The sequence below is a fragment of the Rhamphochromis longiceps genome, linkage group LG10 (genome assembly GCF_057381845.1).
Source record: "Rhamphochromis longiceps isolate RC_006_pf linkage group LG10, R_longiceps_female_GT1.1, whole genome shotgun sequence".
NCBI classification, from domain to species: domain Eukaryota; kingdom Metazoa; phylum Chordata; class Actinopteri; order Cichliformes; family Cichlidae; genus Rhamphochromis; species Rhamphochromis longiceps.
This window is the reverse complement of record NC_140566.1, coordinates 21,414,496-21,430,335: the sequence shown is the minus strand read 5'-3', so window position 1 is coordinate 21,430,335 and position 15,840 is coordinate 21,414,496. Positions and strand designations below refer to the sequence as shown.

Genomic DNA, 15,840 nt, shown 5'->3' with positions numbered 1-15,840 from the left:
TCTCGCTGTGCTGTTTGACATCAACTGACATCAACTCCCTTCTTTGTTTAATGAATCAGTTATTAAAAATTTGAATCATTCAGAAATTCATCTCAGGTGAAACTTACACAGATATTGACCTTTGGTTAAGTTACTGGAACTGCACTCCTTCACATGATAAAGTCTCTCTATTGTTTGGCTGTCCGTCTCCAGTCCCTCCCCCTTATTCTGCTTTTACAGCTACTTTTTGCTCTTTCCCAACAGTGTCAGCTGCTTCTCTTTCAAGGATGTTGATCTCTATGAGTTAATGTTTGATATGCTACCAGAGATATAGACAGAAAATTGCACTGACTTTATTCTCTTTACCACAGTGACTTTCTGTGGAGCAGACCTCTACTGTTAACCCACCTGAGCTCAGTTTTCAGCTCCACAGCTGCCCTGTGCCTCTTCTTCATACTGACTAGTGTTTGTGTTAGCGTTGACCTACCTGCAACACTTAGAAAGAGTTTATTTCAGTTGTTAGTTCATTTTTTGAGAGCATCATGTATAACTGGGAGAGAGTGCTGCATCTTCTGTGGCACCACAGGAACTATATCATCATAATCGTCACGCCGCTTGTATTCCTTCCTCTGCCTCTCGTCTATCCTTCATCGGTGAGTGTATTTGTTTAAAAAAAAAAAACAGCTAAAGATTTATATTCACTGACCAGACTAATCTGTACACGTGCAATTTGAGAAGTTTGGCTATAACCCGTTCAGTTAATCTGACACTTGTTCTTAAAGAACAGATCTTGTAATTATTTTTAAATCTATGATTTAAGTGTTGGATCACTGACCTACGCTGATGCCCACCTTTAAAACTATACACTCTCACCTGAGTGAATTTACTTGAAGTGCAGTCAATCACAGTTAAACAGGCTAGGCTTGTCCGTCTGTCTGTAGTGGATAACATAAATGGTGTTTGAATGTTGTTCGAATTCAAGGGCTAAAAAGCTTTTAAAGTCAGGTGTTTTATTCACACTTATTAACATGTCTCTCTTGTTGCAGTTATTGAATCTGCTGAAAACATGTGGACTAATGATGGTTATTTCTAAAAAATAAACAAATACTCACACTACAACATTGGTCAATTATCCTCCTGATACCCAGGCTCTTATTTGGGGTTCATTTTTAATCTCCCTGACCTCGGGCCCTGATAAATCTTAAAATCGTTGAAGAGGAAGTTATTACAATGTTGTAACAGCCTCATGTGGTACCAGTTTTCTTCTATAGGACAACACAATAAACACATTGTATAGCAAAGTAAGAAACACTTTGTTGAACAGAATGAAGTTTAAGATGCAAAAAAGCCAAAATTTAATGTCCCCATGTGAGGACGCAGGCCGTCTGGAGAGAAGCATAGATGATATTCTTATATAGTTTTGATGATTTTCTTTAATAGACTGCATTTTTATTTCTATAACAAAACTGGACCCAAATACAGACACAAAGGAACGTGGAACAAAACTTGAATTAACAAAAAGTGAACCATTTAACATGGCTGATGGAGAAATCTAAAGTAATGCATAAGGCAAACAAAGATGAGAATAAACAATGACCTAAACTGGGGAAACTAAAAATAAACATAAAAAACCCTAAAAATGAAACTTGGCATGGATACAAAGATACCTGGAACATTGAGAGATGGCGCAAAAGACAACAGACGACCTGACCCTGAACAAAGGAGGACAAAGGACTTAAGTACACAAAAAGATAATGAGAGGATGGGGAACTGGTGGACAAATCAGACCTGATGAGGGGGAAGGGGGAAGCCAAAATAGACACTCTGCATACAGGACAGGGACTCTCACAGTAAAACAGAAAAAAGTATGGAACCCAGACATGAAAACACGAACGTGACAACATAAGACACACAGACATGAAACGCATAAAGGGCGAGGGAAACTTAAACACAGGGGTAGAAGAAACAAGGGGAATATAAAAAACAATGAACTATAACAGCAACTTAGGCATTGTAGAAATGAACTTAGAAAACCTAAAGGACTTAAACATAAATCAAAAACATCAAAATAGGCTAAAACTCAAAACGCCGGGTCAAAAGACCCAAGATCATGACACAAACATAAGCTGCTGTGACATTACATGTCTGCAGGTTATTTTTTGAGTGCACTTAACTCAGTCACCACGTCTCTCACTTTGAAAGACTTGATTTAATCGAAAGATACCGTAGACATCCAGGGCCAGTTTTTTAATATGATTACTAAACACAGTCACCTCAAAATCCCTGCAAGCCATGTAATCTCTTATGTGTTGACATATTGCAACTGAATTCACCACCAAATTGATTTTATCATCTTCATTTTTTGCTGAAAGTGCTGAAGTGGTCTGTTAATGTATGAAGGATAAGAAACAAAGCGGGCTTTGTGGTGCTCAGCTGAACCTTTGTGCTTTACAGTGCAATTAAAGACACATAAAGATGGTGGGCTCAAACTACACTACCCAATATGACCCCTATTACTGTTAATAAATTAGAGCCTGTGTTACCTGTAATTATCCTGAGCTCTCTATTTAATATGTAGACATTAGATTTAACGCTTAAATACACAGACTTGTAGTAAAAAATATTTCTATAATATACGATGCATTCCATTACACAAAAGCTGCAAGAGAACGGTGTAGCTGTCTAAAATATAACTGTAAAGTAGATAATAACACAAATATTATTTTGTACGTTTTATTATAATGTTTTAGGAAATCTTTTTGAAACTTAAGCTTTATCAGTGTCTTGTCTGCAGTGGAATGTTTTGTGTCGGGAGCTTAAAGAGATTTTATAACTTTTATTGAGGATGGTAAAAACTTATCTTGTGAGATGTGAACACGACAAACTGTTTGTTTTATGATCAAGGGTTGCTGCTATCTGCATGTATAGAGACTTGGTGCCTTTTAAAAAGAAAAGATAAGCGAAAGGAAAATTCCATGTGAAGGAAACGGTTTCCAGGGCCTAATCCGTGGATCGACTTCCTTCGAGGCGTGGACGTCTATCAGCAGAGAATGTACCTTCACCTATCAGCAGAGAATGTCCCTTAGTCTGTAACACAGTCAAATATATTCTCAAGTAATATTCAAGCATGCCATTCAGCGTGTTAGTACGAGCTCGGGAGCAGCTTGGGAGAACAAGAAAACAGAGACTGCTTTAGATTGTCTTCCCAAAGTGACTCAACTTTATTCACAAGTACAACAGTTTATATAGAGGGTAAAATTCATGAGACAGCAGATTTATCAGTTTAAACCAGTACAGACCAAGATAAGGCAGCGTCTTCCTGCCCTTGGGTGAAGAAGCATCCTTTGTGTAGTTTATCAATTCAGCTACAATTGTGATTATCTCAGCGACATATTTTCAAGGCACAAAACAAAGAGTTCTTACATTAGTGAAATCTGAAACAAACCATTTGGCCTTCAACAGGCGTCTAAAAGATTAAGAAACTAATGTAGCTGAGGGAGTGATCTCTGTGGTATTTCAACCTTGTACCAGCCTGTGATTCTCACACATCAATTCTTGGGTCAAAGAGAAAAATAACTAAAACAAAGGGGCCTTATTGAATGACAGAGTTTTCCTGCATAATGTCACTATAAAACAATATCCAGTAAATGCTCCCATGGTACTAAAATACCTAACACCATGTATGCACTTTGCTGCAAACTGTGGGTTGGTCTCTGCTTCTGTGTGCGTCTGCACAAAATGTAATCAAATCACATGTTAGTGATTGTGATGTTATATTTATGTGTCTGTGTTTACAGGAAGCCAGATGTGGCTACGCGATCATCCTCATGGCTCTGTACTGGTGCACAGAGTGCATGCCTCTGGCTGTGACTGCCTTACTGCCAGTCATCCTCTTTCCTATGATGGGCATCATGAAGGGTGGAGATGTAGGGTTATTTTTTTCCACCTCTGTGCTTCATAAGTATATTTTAATAACACAACACAGCAATAATGTAAAATGTTCACTGCTTCAACAGGAAATAATAGCGTAAGTGGCAGCCAGGTGCTGCTAATAAAATGAACTTGATTAACGGATTATCAGCACCTCTAAAAAAGTAGAAGATTTGCCAGTTTGTTGTCTGGCGCATTGATGTGTTTGTTAACACAATGCCAAGGAGCAATGATTTTAGAGAAGCAATTGTTGCTGCTCGTCAGTGTTTGGAAAGGCCATTTCTGAACAGAGCCGGGCCCAAATCCTCCAGAACTATGTGAGAAACCAATAAAGCTGTGCAGAAAAGGATTACGTCAAGTTATTACTGTTAAAATTGATTCATGGCATTGTGTACTTCACTTCACTGACTGCTTCTGTTTTTAGTTTTGGTTAATTAGTAATGACACTGTGTAAAATGTTGTGTGTTGTTATTTTTCTGAGTTTCTATTTAAATCATTTTAGAACCTGCTCAGGACCACATAACCTTTTATTATTTATTTTATTATCTTATTATATTGTATCTTATACATAAAACTGTCTTTATTTTTTAAAATGATTCTATATAAAAATCTGAGTTATTGACACACGTAAGAAAATTTTGCTCCTGCTTATGAATATAAAATGAAAATCAGAGATTTTAAATATAATTTAGGATATATTTTTTTTAATTGCACTGAGAACAGAAAGACCATTTATGAGGAACTTGAATTAAAAAGTGTTGATACAACACTGTGTGTCGCATGAGAAAGCAAATAGGAGTGTCAAGGGAAGAAACTCTTCAGTTAGTTTAGTGTGGAAAATAGAAGTTAAAAAGGACAACAGTTATTGAAAGTGTGATGTGACCCCCAGTCACTTCTTTTATGCCATACTTCTACTGGCATGGTAACACTGCTGATCCCGTTTTTTTGCGTTTATTGCTCATAAAGCATATTTGATGATACATGTAGGTCCACAGGTTACCTTTGATCCATGTGCTAATGTTAGCGACTGTGTGATCTGTTTCAGGTCAGTATTGAGTATCTGAAAGACTCGAACATGCTGTTCATCGGAGGTCTGCTGGTGGCCATCGCGGTCGAACACTGGAACCTCCATAAACGAATCGCTCTCCGGGTTTTGCTGCTGGTTGGTGTTCGTCCATCGCTGTAAGAGAGCCTTGACATACAAGTCTACAAGTCTTTCAGAATCCGGTTGTTAAGTGATGACGTGACGGATCCTACTTCCGGACCTAAAGTAGTCTGCGTTTAATATGGCTTTTGTGTTGTTAACATGTTTAATGTTTTGTATTTTCTTCTATTTAATCTCAAAAAGCTCCTAAAACAGTCAGTGATCACTGTTGACCTCCCTCGGCTTTTATTACTGCTAATCATTTATTTAAGCTCAGTTTTTAAAACCTTAGGATGTAACTACAGTCCAGCCCATGCAGCAGTATATGAATGACTAACCTCGTATTGTGGATGGATTATCTCAGTTGTTCTCCTGGCTGAAGTTTGGTCCTTTTACAGCATCCTGCCATGCGATTACATTTGTTCCTGACCACCCAGAACACTCACGTTAACTTTTATCGAGTGGGAAAAAAGTTAGCTTGCTATGCTAACATAGCTGTGTCGCTAGCGGTCACGTAGCACATCATTATATACCAGCTAGCCCAACTTCAGTAACCCTACAAACGTCACTGCTGTTTTCTGTCTTCATTTATGTTGGAAGTGATAACAGAGCTGTACGTTTTAATTTGTTTCCAAAACCCCGCAGTCAGGACATGCTATATTGTATTTAGATAGAAGCTATCGAGCTAACTTCCTGCTAACTTCTAACTCCGTTAAATGTCATAAATTCCGTTTTCATGGATGCCTGGATGTTAAACTCAATTGTTACACCTGGTAGAGCAGAACGCTGATCATTTCATTAAAGATGAAAGACTTTAGACAGTTTTTCAACTCTCAGTAATGCTCGTTTGATATATGGACCTGCAGCGGAGTTTAGGCCCAGACACGGCTAGTGACGTCAGACCGGATAGATTCTTTGCATCACCATTGTTTTGTTTGAATAAATGGCAAAAAAATATTCATTTGATGTTTCCCATAATGAGAAACTTTACCTGTGAGTTTAATAAGGATGACAAACAAGCACAAACACTAATGCCATCTAATTTAAGCCAGGTGTGGTCGCCTCTAAAGGAAAAGGAACAAAAGATTAAATTTAATAAAATTAATAAACAATCAATATCAATAAAGATGGCAACAAATAATTGCTCTCTGTTTTCATTCAGAAACATCTATCGTTTGTAGACGTAGCTATGTCTTTACTTGCATGGTTCTTGAATTTTGACAGGGTGGTATTGCAAACTGCTCCAGGAGTTCAAGGAGCTGCCCAGTACAGCAACATTTAAAAAACAATGCACCCAGAGCACTAGTGAGGATGTTGAGGATTTTTCACTCATGCCTCCTCGTTATCATCATCACCATTCCCTCTCACGCAGGTTAATGATTGGCTTCATGAGCGTCTCGGCATTCCTGTCCATGTGGATCAGCAACACAGCCACCACAGCCATGATGCTACCCATCGCACACGCTGTGCTACAGCAGCTGAAAGATACAGAGACCCAGGCAAATGAGCGTGATCTCCAGATCCAAGATGCGGACAACCACGCATTTGAGCTGGAAGTTCAAACCAAGCTGGAGACGATACACGAAAGAGACACACAGGATCCTGTGTGTAAGTAAAAATGCTACATACACATATGGGCTTCTAGAAGAAACCCTTCCAATAACATCTCTGTCTTATTGTGTTTTGATCCAGATGTACATGACACACAGCGAGAGTTCAGAGAAAAAGCCATAGAAGCGAAGTATGACCTTCTGACCAAAGGGATGAGTCTTAGTGTGTGTTACTCTGCCAGCATTGGAGGCACGGCCACGCTCACAGGGACCACGCCTAATCTCATCCTCAAGGGCCAAATGGACGAGTAAGGCAAAAAACCCAATTCAACACACAAACAGAAATGATCTTCAAGGTGTGTCACTGCTCATTGAACCACTTGTATCTTCTCTTCACATCCCTTTGTTTTTCTTTCTGTGAAGGATCTTCCCTAACAATACTGACGTGATCAACTTTGCCAGCTGGTTTGGCTTTTGTTTTCCCAGCATGGTGCTCATGCTGGTGCTCGCCTGGTTCTGGCTTCATTTTATGTTCCTGGGCTTCAAGTAAGTATAATCAGCCAGAAACAAACCCAGGTATTTTAAACTATCCTCAGAAAAGCTGCTCAAACAGCACAAAATAAATTAATCTACGCTGTAAGTAAAACTGACTTTTTTTTAAGCATCTGCAGAGATATGCTATATCTTTTTGTTGCTCTCCTCAGTTTGAAGAAGTCATTTGGCTGTGGTGAGAAAAGTGAAAGCGACAGAGCGGCATACACAGTGATGAAAGTGGAGTACAAGAAGCTGGGACGTATCAAGTTTGCAGAGGTGGCGGTACTCGTCCTCTTTATCTTGCTCGTGCTTCTGTGGTTTACCAGAGAGCCGGGCTTCATGCCTGGCTGGGCCACAGTGCTGTTCAATAAGGACGCTGCGTGAGTTCTTTTTTAAGCATGACCTTTAGATATAAATGAAGTGAAGCGCCACATATTACCAACAAAAAGACCAAACAGCTGGCCATGAAATGATCAATTCAACACATGCTTTCCTGCGCATTAAAATGTATGCAGCACTTGTGGTATCACCCAGTGGTTTATAAAGTCCTGCATTAATGCCTCTGAGGCAGGATGAGTCAACATATTTTACAAGCAAAGTCACACAAAGTCTTCTGGCACCTTTTGTGCTGAATGCACTGAAGTCTACTGAGACACAAATAAAATAAAATAATAATATTAATAAAATAACAAAATAATTTTCAATAATTTTCAAGCTGTGATGTTTTGACATCACAGCTTTGTTTGTGATTCTGCAGCTAACACTTTTGCTATAAAATATAAAAAGTGACCTGATCTCTCTGCATTAAGATCTATAAAGTGATTGGACATTGAGCCAATTCAGCATTGTTAACCAAGGTAGCAAACATGAGCTGACAGATAAATACCTGGATGCTGCTTTAATCCTGCTCAGAGGGTCTGGGTGATTGGCTCTGACCCATTCTTATACAACATCCCCTAGTTTGTATTCATAAAACAAATGCTTACATCACATAAAGTTAACAAATAATTTGTGATGGTGGAATGTCAATCACTAAAACTGGAGCACAGAATGAACAGGCATATATTTTATTAGATTTACATTAAATGATCCAAAAGCAACAGAAACGCAGGTGAGATGCTCACACGTTAGCCTCAGTTTAAACAGGTGCGTTATGAAGGAAAAACAAATGCCAGTACAGTTCTTTTTGTACCAGACAAACATTTTAAGCATTCATTATTTATTTCTGCTGTAAAGTCTACATGAAAAGCTGAAGTGCCCGTCTGAGTATCCGCAATTTGAGCACTTCTGAACTGGAGTAATATTTCTGCAGGAAATGTTCACAAGCGCAACAAAGTTGTAGCTAAAGTCCTCATTTTCTTTCTTTCTTTTTTTATTAAACTTTCTTTTTTCTTTTTGTTAGTTTTTTATAAAAGAGAAAAATTGGTCAGACTGAAAAAAATGGCAACATAAATGTATGTCAAATACAGTTACGTTGTTTTGCCCCACAGTTGACAGTAAATATGATGTTACACATTTTTCTCTTCATCATTTTTAAAAGGCAGCATATATAATCATGTTCTCTCGTGTCTGTCAGGTTTGTGACAGACGGAACGGTTGCCATCCTAATGTCATCGCTCTTCTTCGTCATCCCCTCTCAGCTGCCGTTTAGCAATTACGGATACACAAATGAAGGTGAAGTATTCATTTTTAACCTTGGTGTTTTAACCTGCTTCTAAAAATGTTCATGTGACCTCAGTTTGGGCTTACTGGAGCACTGGGTGAAGATTGCTTGGCAGGCTTGATGTTGCACTTTCAAACTAATTACTTGTTGATGTTTAAACTTCATCTGTGTCCCACAGGTAAGAGGATAAAGGCTCCACCGGCTCTGTTGACCTGGAATGTGGTTCATGAACGAATGCCCTGGAATATAGTGCTGCTGTTGGGAGGAGGTTTTGCTCTTGCTGCTGGCAGTGAGGTAAACACCCTTGGACTCCATGTCTTCACCTTTTATTATGTCATTCTCCCTTACAGAATATCTAAAAAGAATTTTGGCAGTTAAATGCTAGTCTTGGTGATTACTGGATACTTAAATGCTTGAATCAGAAAATAAATACTGGTATCTTGTTTGTTTTTGGTGATTGAATTTTGGAGGTTTTGTTAATATGCTTATCATTTGCACAAAAATTAATGACAATTCCATCTAGTAGACGAGAGATTTCAGTCAAGGCCAAATTGGTAGACCGATAGCAGACATCCTCTGAGCCATGGTGGTAGCTTTTCTCAAATACTAAACATTTGTTTGTGTATTTTTCCTGCTACCTTTACAGGCATCAAATCTATCCAAGTGGTTGGGAGAAAACCTGTCACCTCTTCAGAATATTCCCCCCTTTGCTATCTCACTGGTGCTTTCCCTACTTATTGCCACATTCACCGAGTGCTCCAGTAACACAGCTACCACCACCCTGTTCCTGCCCATATTGGCGTCAATGGTAAATGGAGCTCATATGTTGACAGATGTGTGCGCACGTATGTTCTCCATGAATCTAACTGTGTTGTGTTTTGCGCTCCTTTAGGCCCAAAATATTAAGCTCCACCCACTCTACGTGATGCTGCCCTGCACTATTGCTGCCTCTCTGGCCTTCATGCTACCTGTGGCCACACCACCCAATGCCATTGCCTTTTCTTTTGGAAACCTCAAAGTCCTAGATATGGTAAGATTGGCATACATATGACATACAAAGATATGCTGCCTTCGCGATTTTAGTTTATTTGAGCTAATAAGACTGTCTTTGATTGGCCTTGTTGGAGTGGGAAAAGCAATACAATTGTCCTTCTTGTCACTTCTCAAAGTTACAAGAGAGCTATCTGCTGCTAGTATCATCAATTTGCTCTTTAAAATCAGTGACTATTGAGCTGTATCATGACACCTAAATCAACCTCCATGTGTTGTAGCTCATCCATAAGTAAGTGGTATGTTATCCAGATGTGTGCCAGGCCTGGCGTAGATGGCGCTGTTTATGTGATGCCATGCCATATCTGGCCTGATTGTGGTTTGGTATATGTGACCCAAGAGCATAAAAAACAGGCCTAGCCCCCGGATCTGGCATCAACCTGGCACGTCTGGCTGACCGGTGTCATGGCAGGGTGTATGCCAACCAGATGTGGGCCAGGTCTGGTAATGATGGCACTGTTTATGTTCCTATTTTCCTATTTTCCTCCAGTCTGTATGTCAAGTTTGAATGTGTATTAATGTAGTTAGGAAGCACTCAGTTTAGAGAAAGTGTGTGTGATTTGGTGAATGTGGTATGTTGTGTAGAGCACTTTGAGTAAGTGGAGTAGAAAAGCGCTATCAAAGATTGAGTCCATTCACTGTCTGAACAGAGTTACTTTTGCACTATTATGTTCCGGCACATGTTGTTATTACATGGCTTGATTAAGGTACACATTAGGCTGACATCTGGTGCCAGAGCTGAAACTGTTCTGGGCCAGCACAGGGCCAGCAGTGTGTCTGCAACTGGCCTGTGGCTGCACACAACTTATACATGGCCCACATACCACAAAGAATGCGGCCCTTTGGTGGCCCAGATCTGGTTTGCCAGAGGTAATCCACACATGGGCTAGCACAGGGCCACCAGTGTGTCTGCAACTGGCCTTGTTCTGGCCAATGTGTGGGCCACCTCTGGCAAACCAGATCTGGGCCACCAAAGGGCCGTCATTCTTTGCGGTATGTGGGCCATGTGTAAGCACATTGTGTGGGCCAGATCTGGGCCATACCAATTTTGCCATGTGGGGTAATACAGATAAGATCTTGGTTAGTTGTGTTATTCAACAGACAAATATGCAAACTCACAGAGCATAATTTTGAATTTTTAATAAAATTCTAAAGTTTTAGCCATCCTGTGTCATCATCTGATTATTACATTTTGTTCCTTCAGGTGAAAGCTGGTTTCATGCTCAACATCATCGGGATCCTGTGCATTAATTTAGCCATCAACACCTGGGGAAGAGCCATGTTTAACTTGGACACTTTTCCAGATTGGGCCAACACTACAAATAGTAAACCTTGAATTTGTTTACAGCCTGTAAAAAAACAAATCCAATTCTACAGTCACACAAGAAGACACTGAACAAAGTATCACATTTTCCAACTTCTGCTTCAAACCAATGAGGAAAAAGCTCAGAAATCCACTGTCTGAGATAAAACTTTTCTACCTTTAGCAGACAATAGTTTGTTGTTGTTGCAGGATACCATTACTCATGGTATCCTGCTCAGGAAAGCTACATACAGCCCGTTCTCACTCCCGAGGCGTAACATGTCGACGTTTTGTCACGTCCCGCGGCGTTCCTGAGGAACGCGAAAGGAGACCTTCGGCGTTCTTATGGTACGCGGCGGGTTATGGCTGGAATCCAGTGCAATGACGCTCCCGCGGTAATAGACGTTCCAGCCCTGTATTCCAACCCTAAACCTAACCTTATCCCTAGCCCTAACCATAACCTTATTCCTGATCTTAACCAGGACTATAAATAGCGTGTTTCTAAGTGATTTGAAGAAAAAGAGCGAACATGTGTAGATGGAGTCCAGACGGTTCTCATATTTCCTCTTTTTTCCGAGGTCATCATTTAGGTAGCCGAAAACGTAATATGTTGACGATTTGTCACCTAGCGTAAAATGTTACGCTTTGGGAGTGAGAACGTGTTGCTACATAAGAATGTTTTCAGGCCCTTTAAAAAGAAGAAGAAAAAAGTCATAGCAGAGTTTTTCCACTCTCACTGAAGACAAATAAGTTAAAGATTAAATGACAGTTTAAATTTGGTTATAGAAAGAGCAATCAAAGATTTTCACTTGCAGCTGAAACAAACTTTAAGCTCTATCAGACTATTATATACAGACCCTCTTTGAGGACTTCCTTACATCATTTCAGTGACAGAACCAAAGAAAGTGTTTAAACCAGGTTATTTCCTCATACACTTTTCAATGAATTTGTTATCTTATCAGTCTGTGTATCATTTACTGATAATGCATGCATTATCTGCAGCATAGCTACCTTTGAAAGGCAAAAATGAAAACTAATTCATGGTGTCAGTTAACTGTGGTCATTTTGTTGGACTTTTTTTTTTTGGGTGTCATATTTAATTTTATATGTGTTTTTGTCACAACTTCTTTTCATAAGGAGGAATTTTACTTATTTTATAATTTATAAATACCAATGTGACCTTTTTCTGGTTGTGATAGTCTTTTTTTTTTTTTATAATACTTTATATAACAATTCATATAATAATAATAATGGAAGTGCTCTAATTTCTTGCTAAGAAAACTGCAGGTTAAAATTTTGGTCAGACTCCCAGATGAGCCCCCAAATGTGTTATGGACAAAAAAGTAAAACGGAAACTTAGCAAAACCTATTTAGAAGCAGAATGTCAAAATCCACCTTACGGCAACTTACTTATTACATGTTACATCTTCTTTGTATTGGCTATCTAAAGTGAGATTGGGCATTTAATTTTCCCAAGCGGTCATATGAGAAACTGGAACTGTTGTGATAGGATACACCAATAACCTAAATCTAAAGTAATAGTGAGCAGAACTGATATCAGCTGTTTATGCAGCCTTCTACAACAGTCCCAGTTTCTTATGTGCTCCCTAGGAAACACAAATGACCCAACCCTGATCTGAAATGTAGAAAGTTAAACAGATTTTTGGTGAGCTGAAGCCATTTTTATTACCCTGCTAAAACACCCAATGAAATAAATGCATTGCTTTTCATGCTTAAAAAAAAAAAGCAGAGAAGCTAGATATACTGTAATGCAGGGGTCAGCAACCTTTCTGATGACGAGTGCCATCTAAAATTTCCTCAGAAGTCAATGTGCCATATGATTGCATTAGCAATAAATTTAATAATGATCTATATGAACAGTTACAAACTATATAGAACAACTTTATAGAATTATATTTCTTCGCAGATGTTGGCAGCTATCAGCGAATAGTTATCAGCTATTTTGAAACAAAAAAAGACTTTTTATCCATAACAAGAACTCCATAACAGCAAATGAACTGTACAACAGAAAATGCAAATGCTATTTATGGTCTCCACACAACAATGATAAGAAAAATAAACTGGGCCAATATGGCATTTTTGTTAATACAGAGATACACATGTTAATGTGACCTCTGGTCACCCACTCAGAGACACAGGTCTAGAAGTGTCCAGCATTCAGACGGCTACCTGAGGACACTCTTCATGTGAGAGAAAATCAGCTCACACAAATATGTAGAGCCAAATACTATCAATAAGGCCTCTGCAATGTTTTAAAGACAGTTAACCTTGTCAGGCAGTGATGTCCAGCAGGTGAAAATACAAGCACCATGAACACGCACAGCTATAGATTCCAGCTGCGTTCGTAGTCTGCAAATTTTGAACCCCACAGAGTCGAGCTTTTCAGTTCAATCAGTTCATTTCGATGCCCTCTGTGTCCAACCAGTTAATGTGAGACAAATCCAGCTGCTCATTAAAGCTTTTTGGTTTGATTAGAAAAGAAAACATTGGTCCATAGTCCCAAAAACGCATTCTGTCTCGAGTCTACGGATGTATCCGTGTATTTCCGCGGTGCTGATGCTGCACTGACAGCTCCTGAAGCATTTGAAGTGTTGGAATGTGGAAATTTCAACATTACTTGAAAAAACTGCCAGCTAGCAACGTCCCTCTCACCATTAGGTTAAGTTATTTTTAGCCAATTACAAGTTGAATCTGGTAGTTGGGGTTGTTATCTAAGATACCGTCATTAAGAAGCGGCACAACTATGCAAGCTAATTCGTGATGTGCACTGCTGGCCCAGCCATTAATTTTTAATTCACTGAGTGTCGTGCCCAGGGCTGGACTGGGACAAAAAATCGGCCCGAGCATTTTGACTAGAGAGTGGCCCACCAGGTAGTATAGGAAAAGCTATAAAGCCTTTGAATGAAAACAAATGCTGTTGTGACAGTGAAGTATACTGTCTTGTTGGTATATGTATGATTTCTATACATTTTACATCAGATAAAAACTTTGGTTTTAAGATTCAGATAATTATTTATTATAAGCTAGACATTTTAAATGAGAATAAGAAATAAAAGTATTTCTTTCTGCCCCCCTCTCCCTGTTAATGCCCTACATGCCCCCCTGGCAAAACTTTGCTAGATCCGCCCCTGCACAGTTACCAGCTGTCAGCTACCTAAAAAAGGATCCTGGTGTTATTTGTCTCTCAGAAACAGTTCATAACTTCCCTTCAACTCATTCATGTCACCTAAAAGGTAAACCTGTTTCTCCATCACCTGTTCAGCTCTGATGATTCAGTAAGGACATCTCCTGGTTTCATCTTCATGTTTCCCTCTCACCACATATCCAAACCGACATCATGACCAGCAGCTTTACAGCTGTGGCTCCAGCAAACATCAGCTGATACTAGGAAGTAATATTAAATAAATTCTAACAACAGCTGATCAAGCTTAAACGTGCTGCTGTTGTTTAGTGCGACATCCTTTTTCTGGCGCAAAGTGGGCGATAAACAAACAAGAGAAATAGAACTTGCGTCAGAAAAGCCGATCAGCTGATCATTGATCAGTTTCATGATTGAAGTCGCAACAGGAGAGGGAGGCGAGAGAATGAGAGAAGAAGAGGCAGGTGACAGCGTAAAGACACAGAATAAATCCAGCTTTTTTCATTCTAGCTGAAGTACGGGACAAACTGTTCCTTTTCACCTCAACACAAAACGTGTAATATTTTCTCTGAATACGGGACTATTCCATTTTTTTACGGGACGGTTGGCAACTCTACTAACTAACCTTATGAATAAAATAAAGTTCACTATCAGTAACATCATAGCACCCACCCAGCTGTATAGAAACTCCGTCATGCTAGCTAATACGCAGTACAAGTTATTTAAACTGACTGTAAAAAGTTAGTACAACGAAAATAAACTTCACCTAAACTTGGTTTATATCTGACCCCGCCTCGGGTCTCCTCTCCTCCTGCCTCCCCTCTCCCTCATCCACCCGCTGGCCTCTGTGGAAGCTCTGCCATAGCCACCAATCTACCACTTTCATTGTTTATACCATTACAAAAAAACCCCATTGGGCCATAAAAACGAAAAATCGCTATGGTCATGCCATCAGTTAACCCTTCGTGTGCCAGCTGTGGCACGCGTGCCCAGGGTTGCCAACCCCTGCTGTAGTATATTAATAAGTGAGCTTTATAGGGTCTGGTAGGCTAATCCTTACATTTTAAATGGAGCCAGGCTCTGTTTCCCTCTGTTTCTACTCTCTAAGCTAACTGTATCCTGTATTCACCTTAACACTAAACGGAAGGATTAATTAAAGCAAATAGGATTTTTAAAAGCTTTCCCTTTGAAAGATTCACTCCAAGAAAGCGCACAAATAAATGGCAGGAAGGTGACCGTGCCCAGTCATTACAGATGAAAACGTTGGTTGGTTGGGTAACAGAGATAAGAGGCTGCGAACAGGATGTACCGGTCGCAGAGATTAGTGTCCATGTTCTCTCCTTGTTTTTTGTTTTATACAAGAGAATGTGAAAAAATGAAGATGTTGAGGCAGAACATCCCAGCAGAGAAATGTGTACTTTCCAAACTGAACAAGATTTGTGATCCACTTCTATTCTGTAGAAATAAAGCACTACTTCAACAAAGTGTCACCTTCATTTACTCAACAGATAGACAGGCACACCCACA

The 15,840-nt window shown here is 39.5% G+C and overlaps 1 protein-coding gene across 1 annotated transcript; it reads left to right on the top strand.

The window, feature by feature from the left end:
* Nucleotides 1-261: 261 nt before the first annotated feature.
* slc13a2 (solute carrier family 13 member 2) lies at nt 262-15,776 on the top strand. The gene is made up of 12 exons (XM_085420899.1): nt 262-632; nt 3,777-3,905; nt 4,955-5,091; nt 6,426-6,661; nt 6,746-6,911; nt 7,027-7,149; nt 7,308-7,517; nt 8,714-8,811; nt 8,979-9,094; nt 9,447-9,608; nt 9,693-9,830; nt 11,055-15,776. The coding sequence occupies exons 1-12, from the start codon at nt 522-524 to the stop codon at nt 11,184-11,186; spliced, it is 1,758 nt and encodes a 585-aa protein (XP_085277025.1). The 5' UTR covers nt 262-521; the 3' UTR covers nt 11,187-15,776.
* The last annotated feature ends 64 nt before the right edge of the window (nt 15,777-15,840 follow it).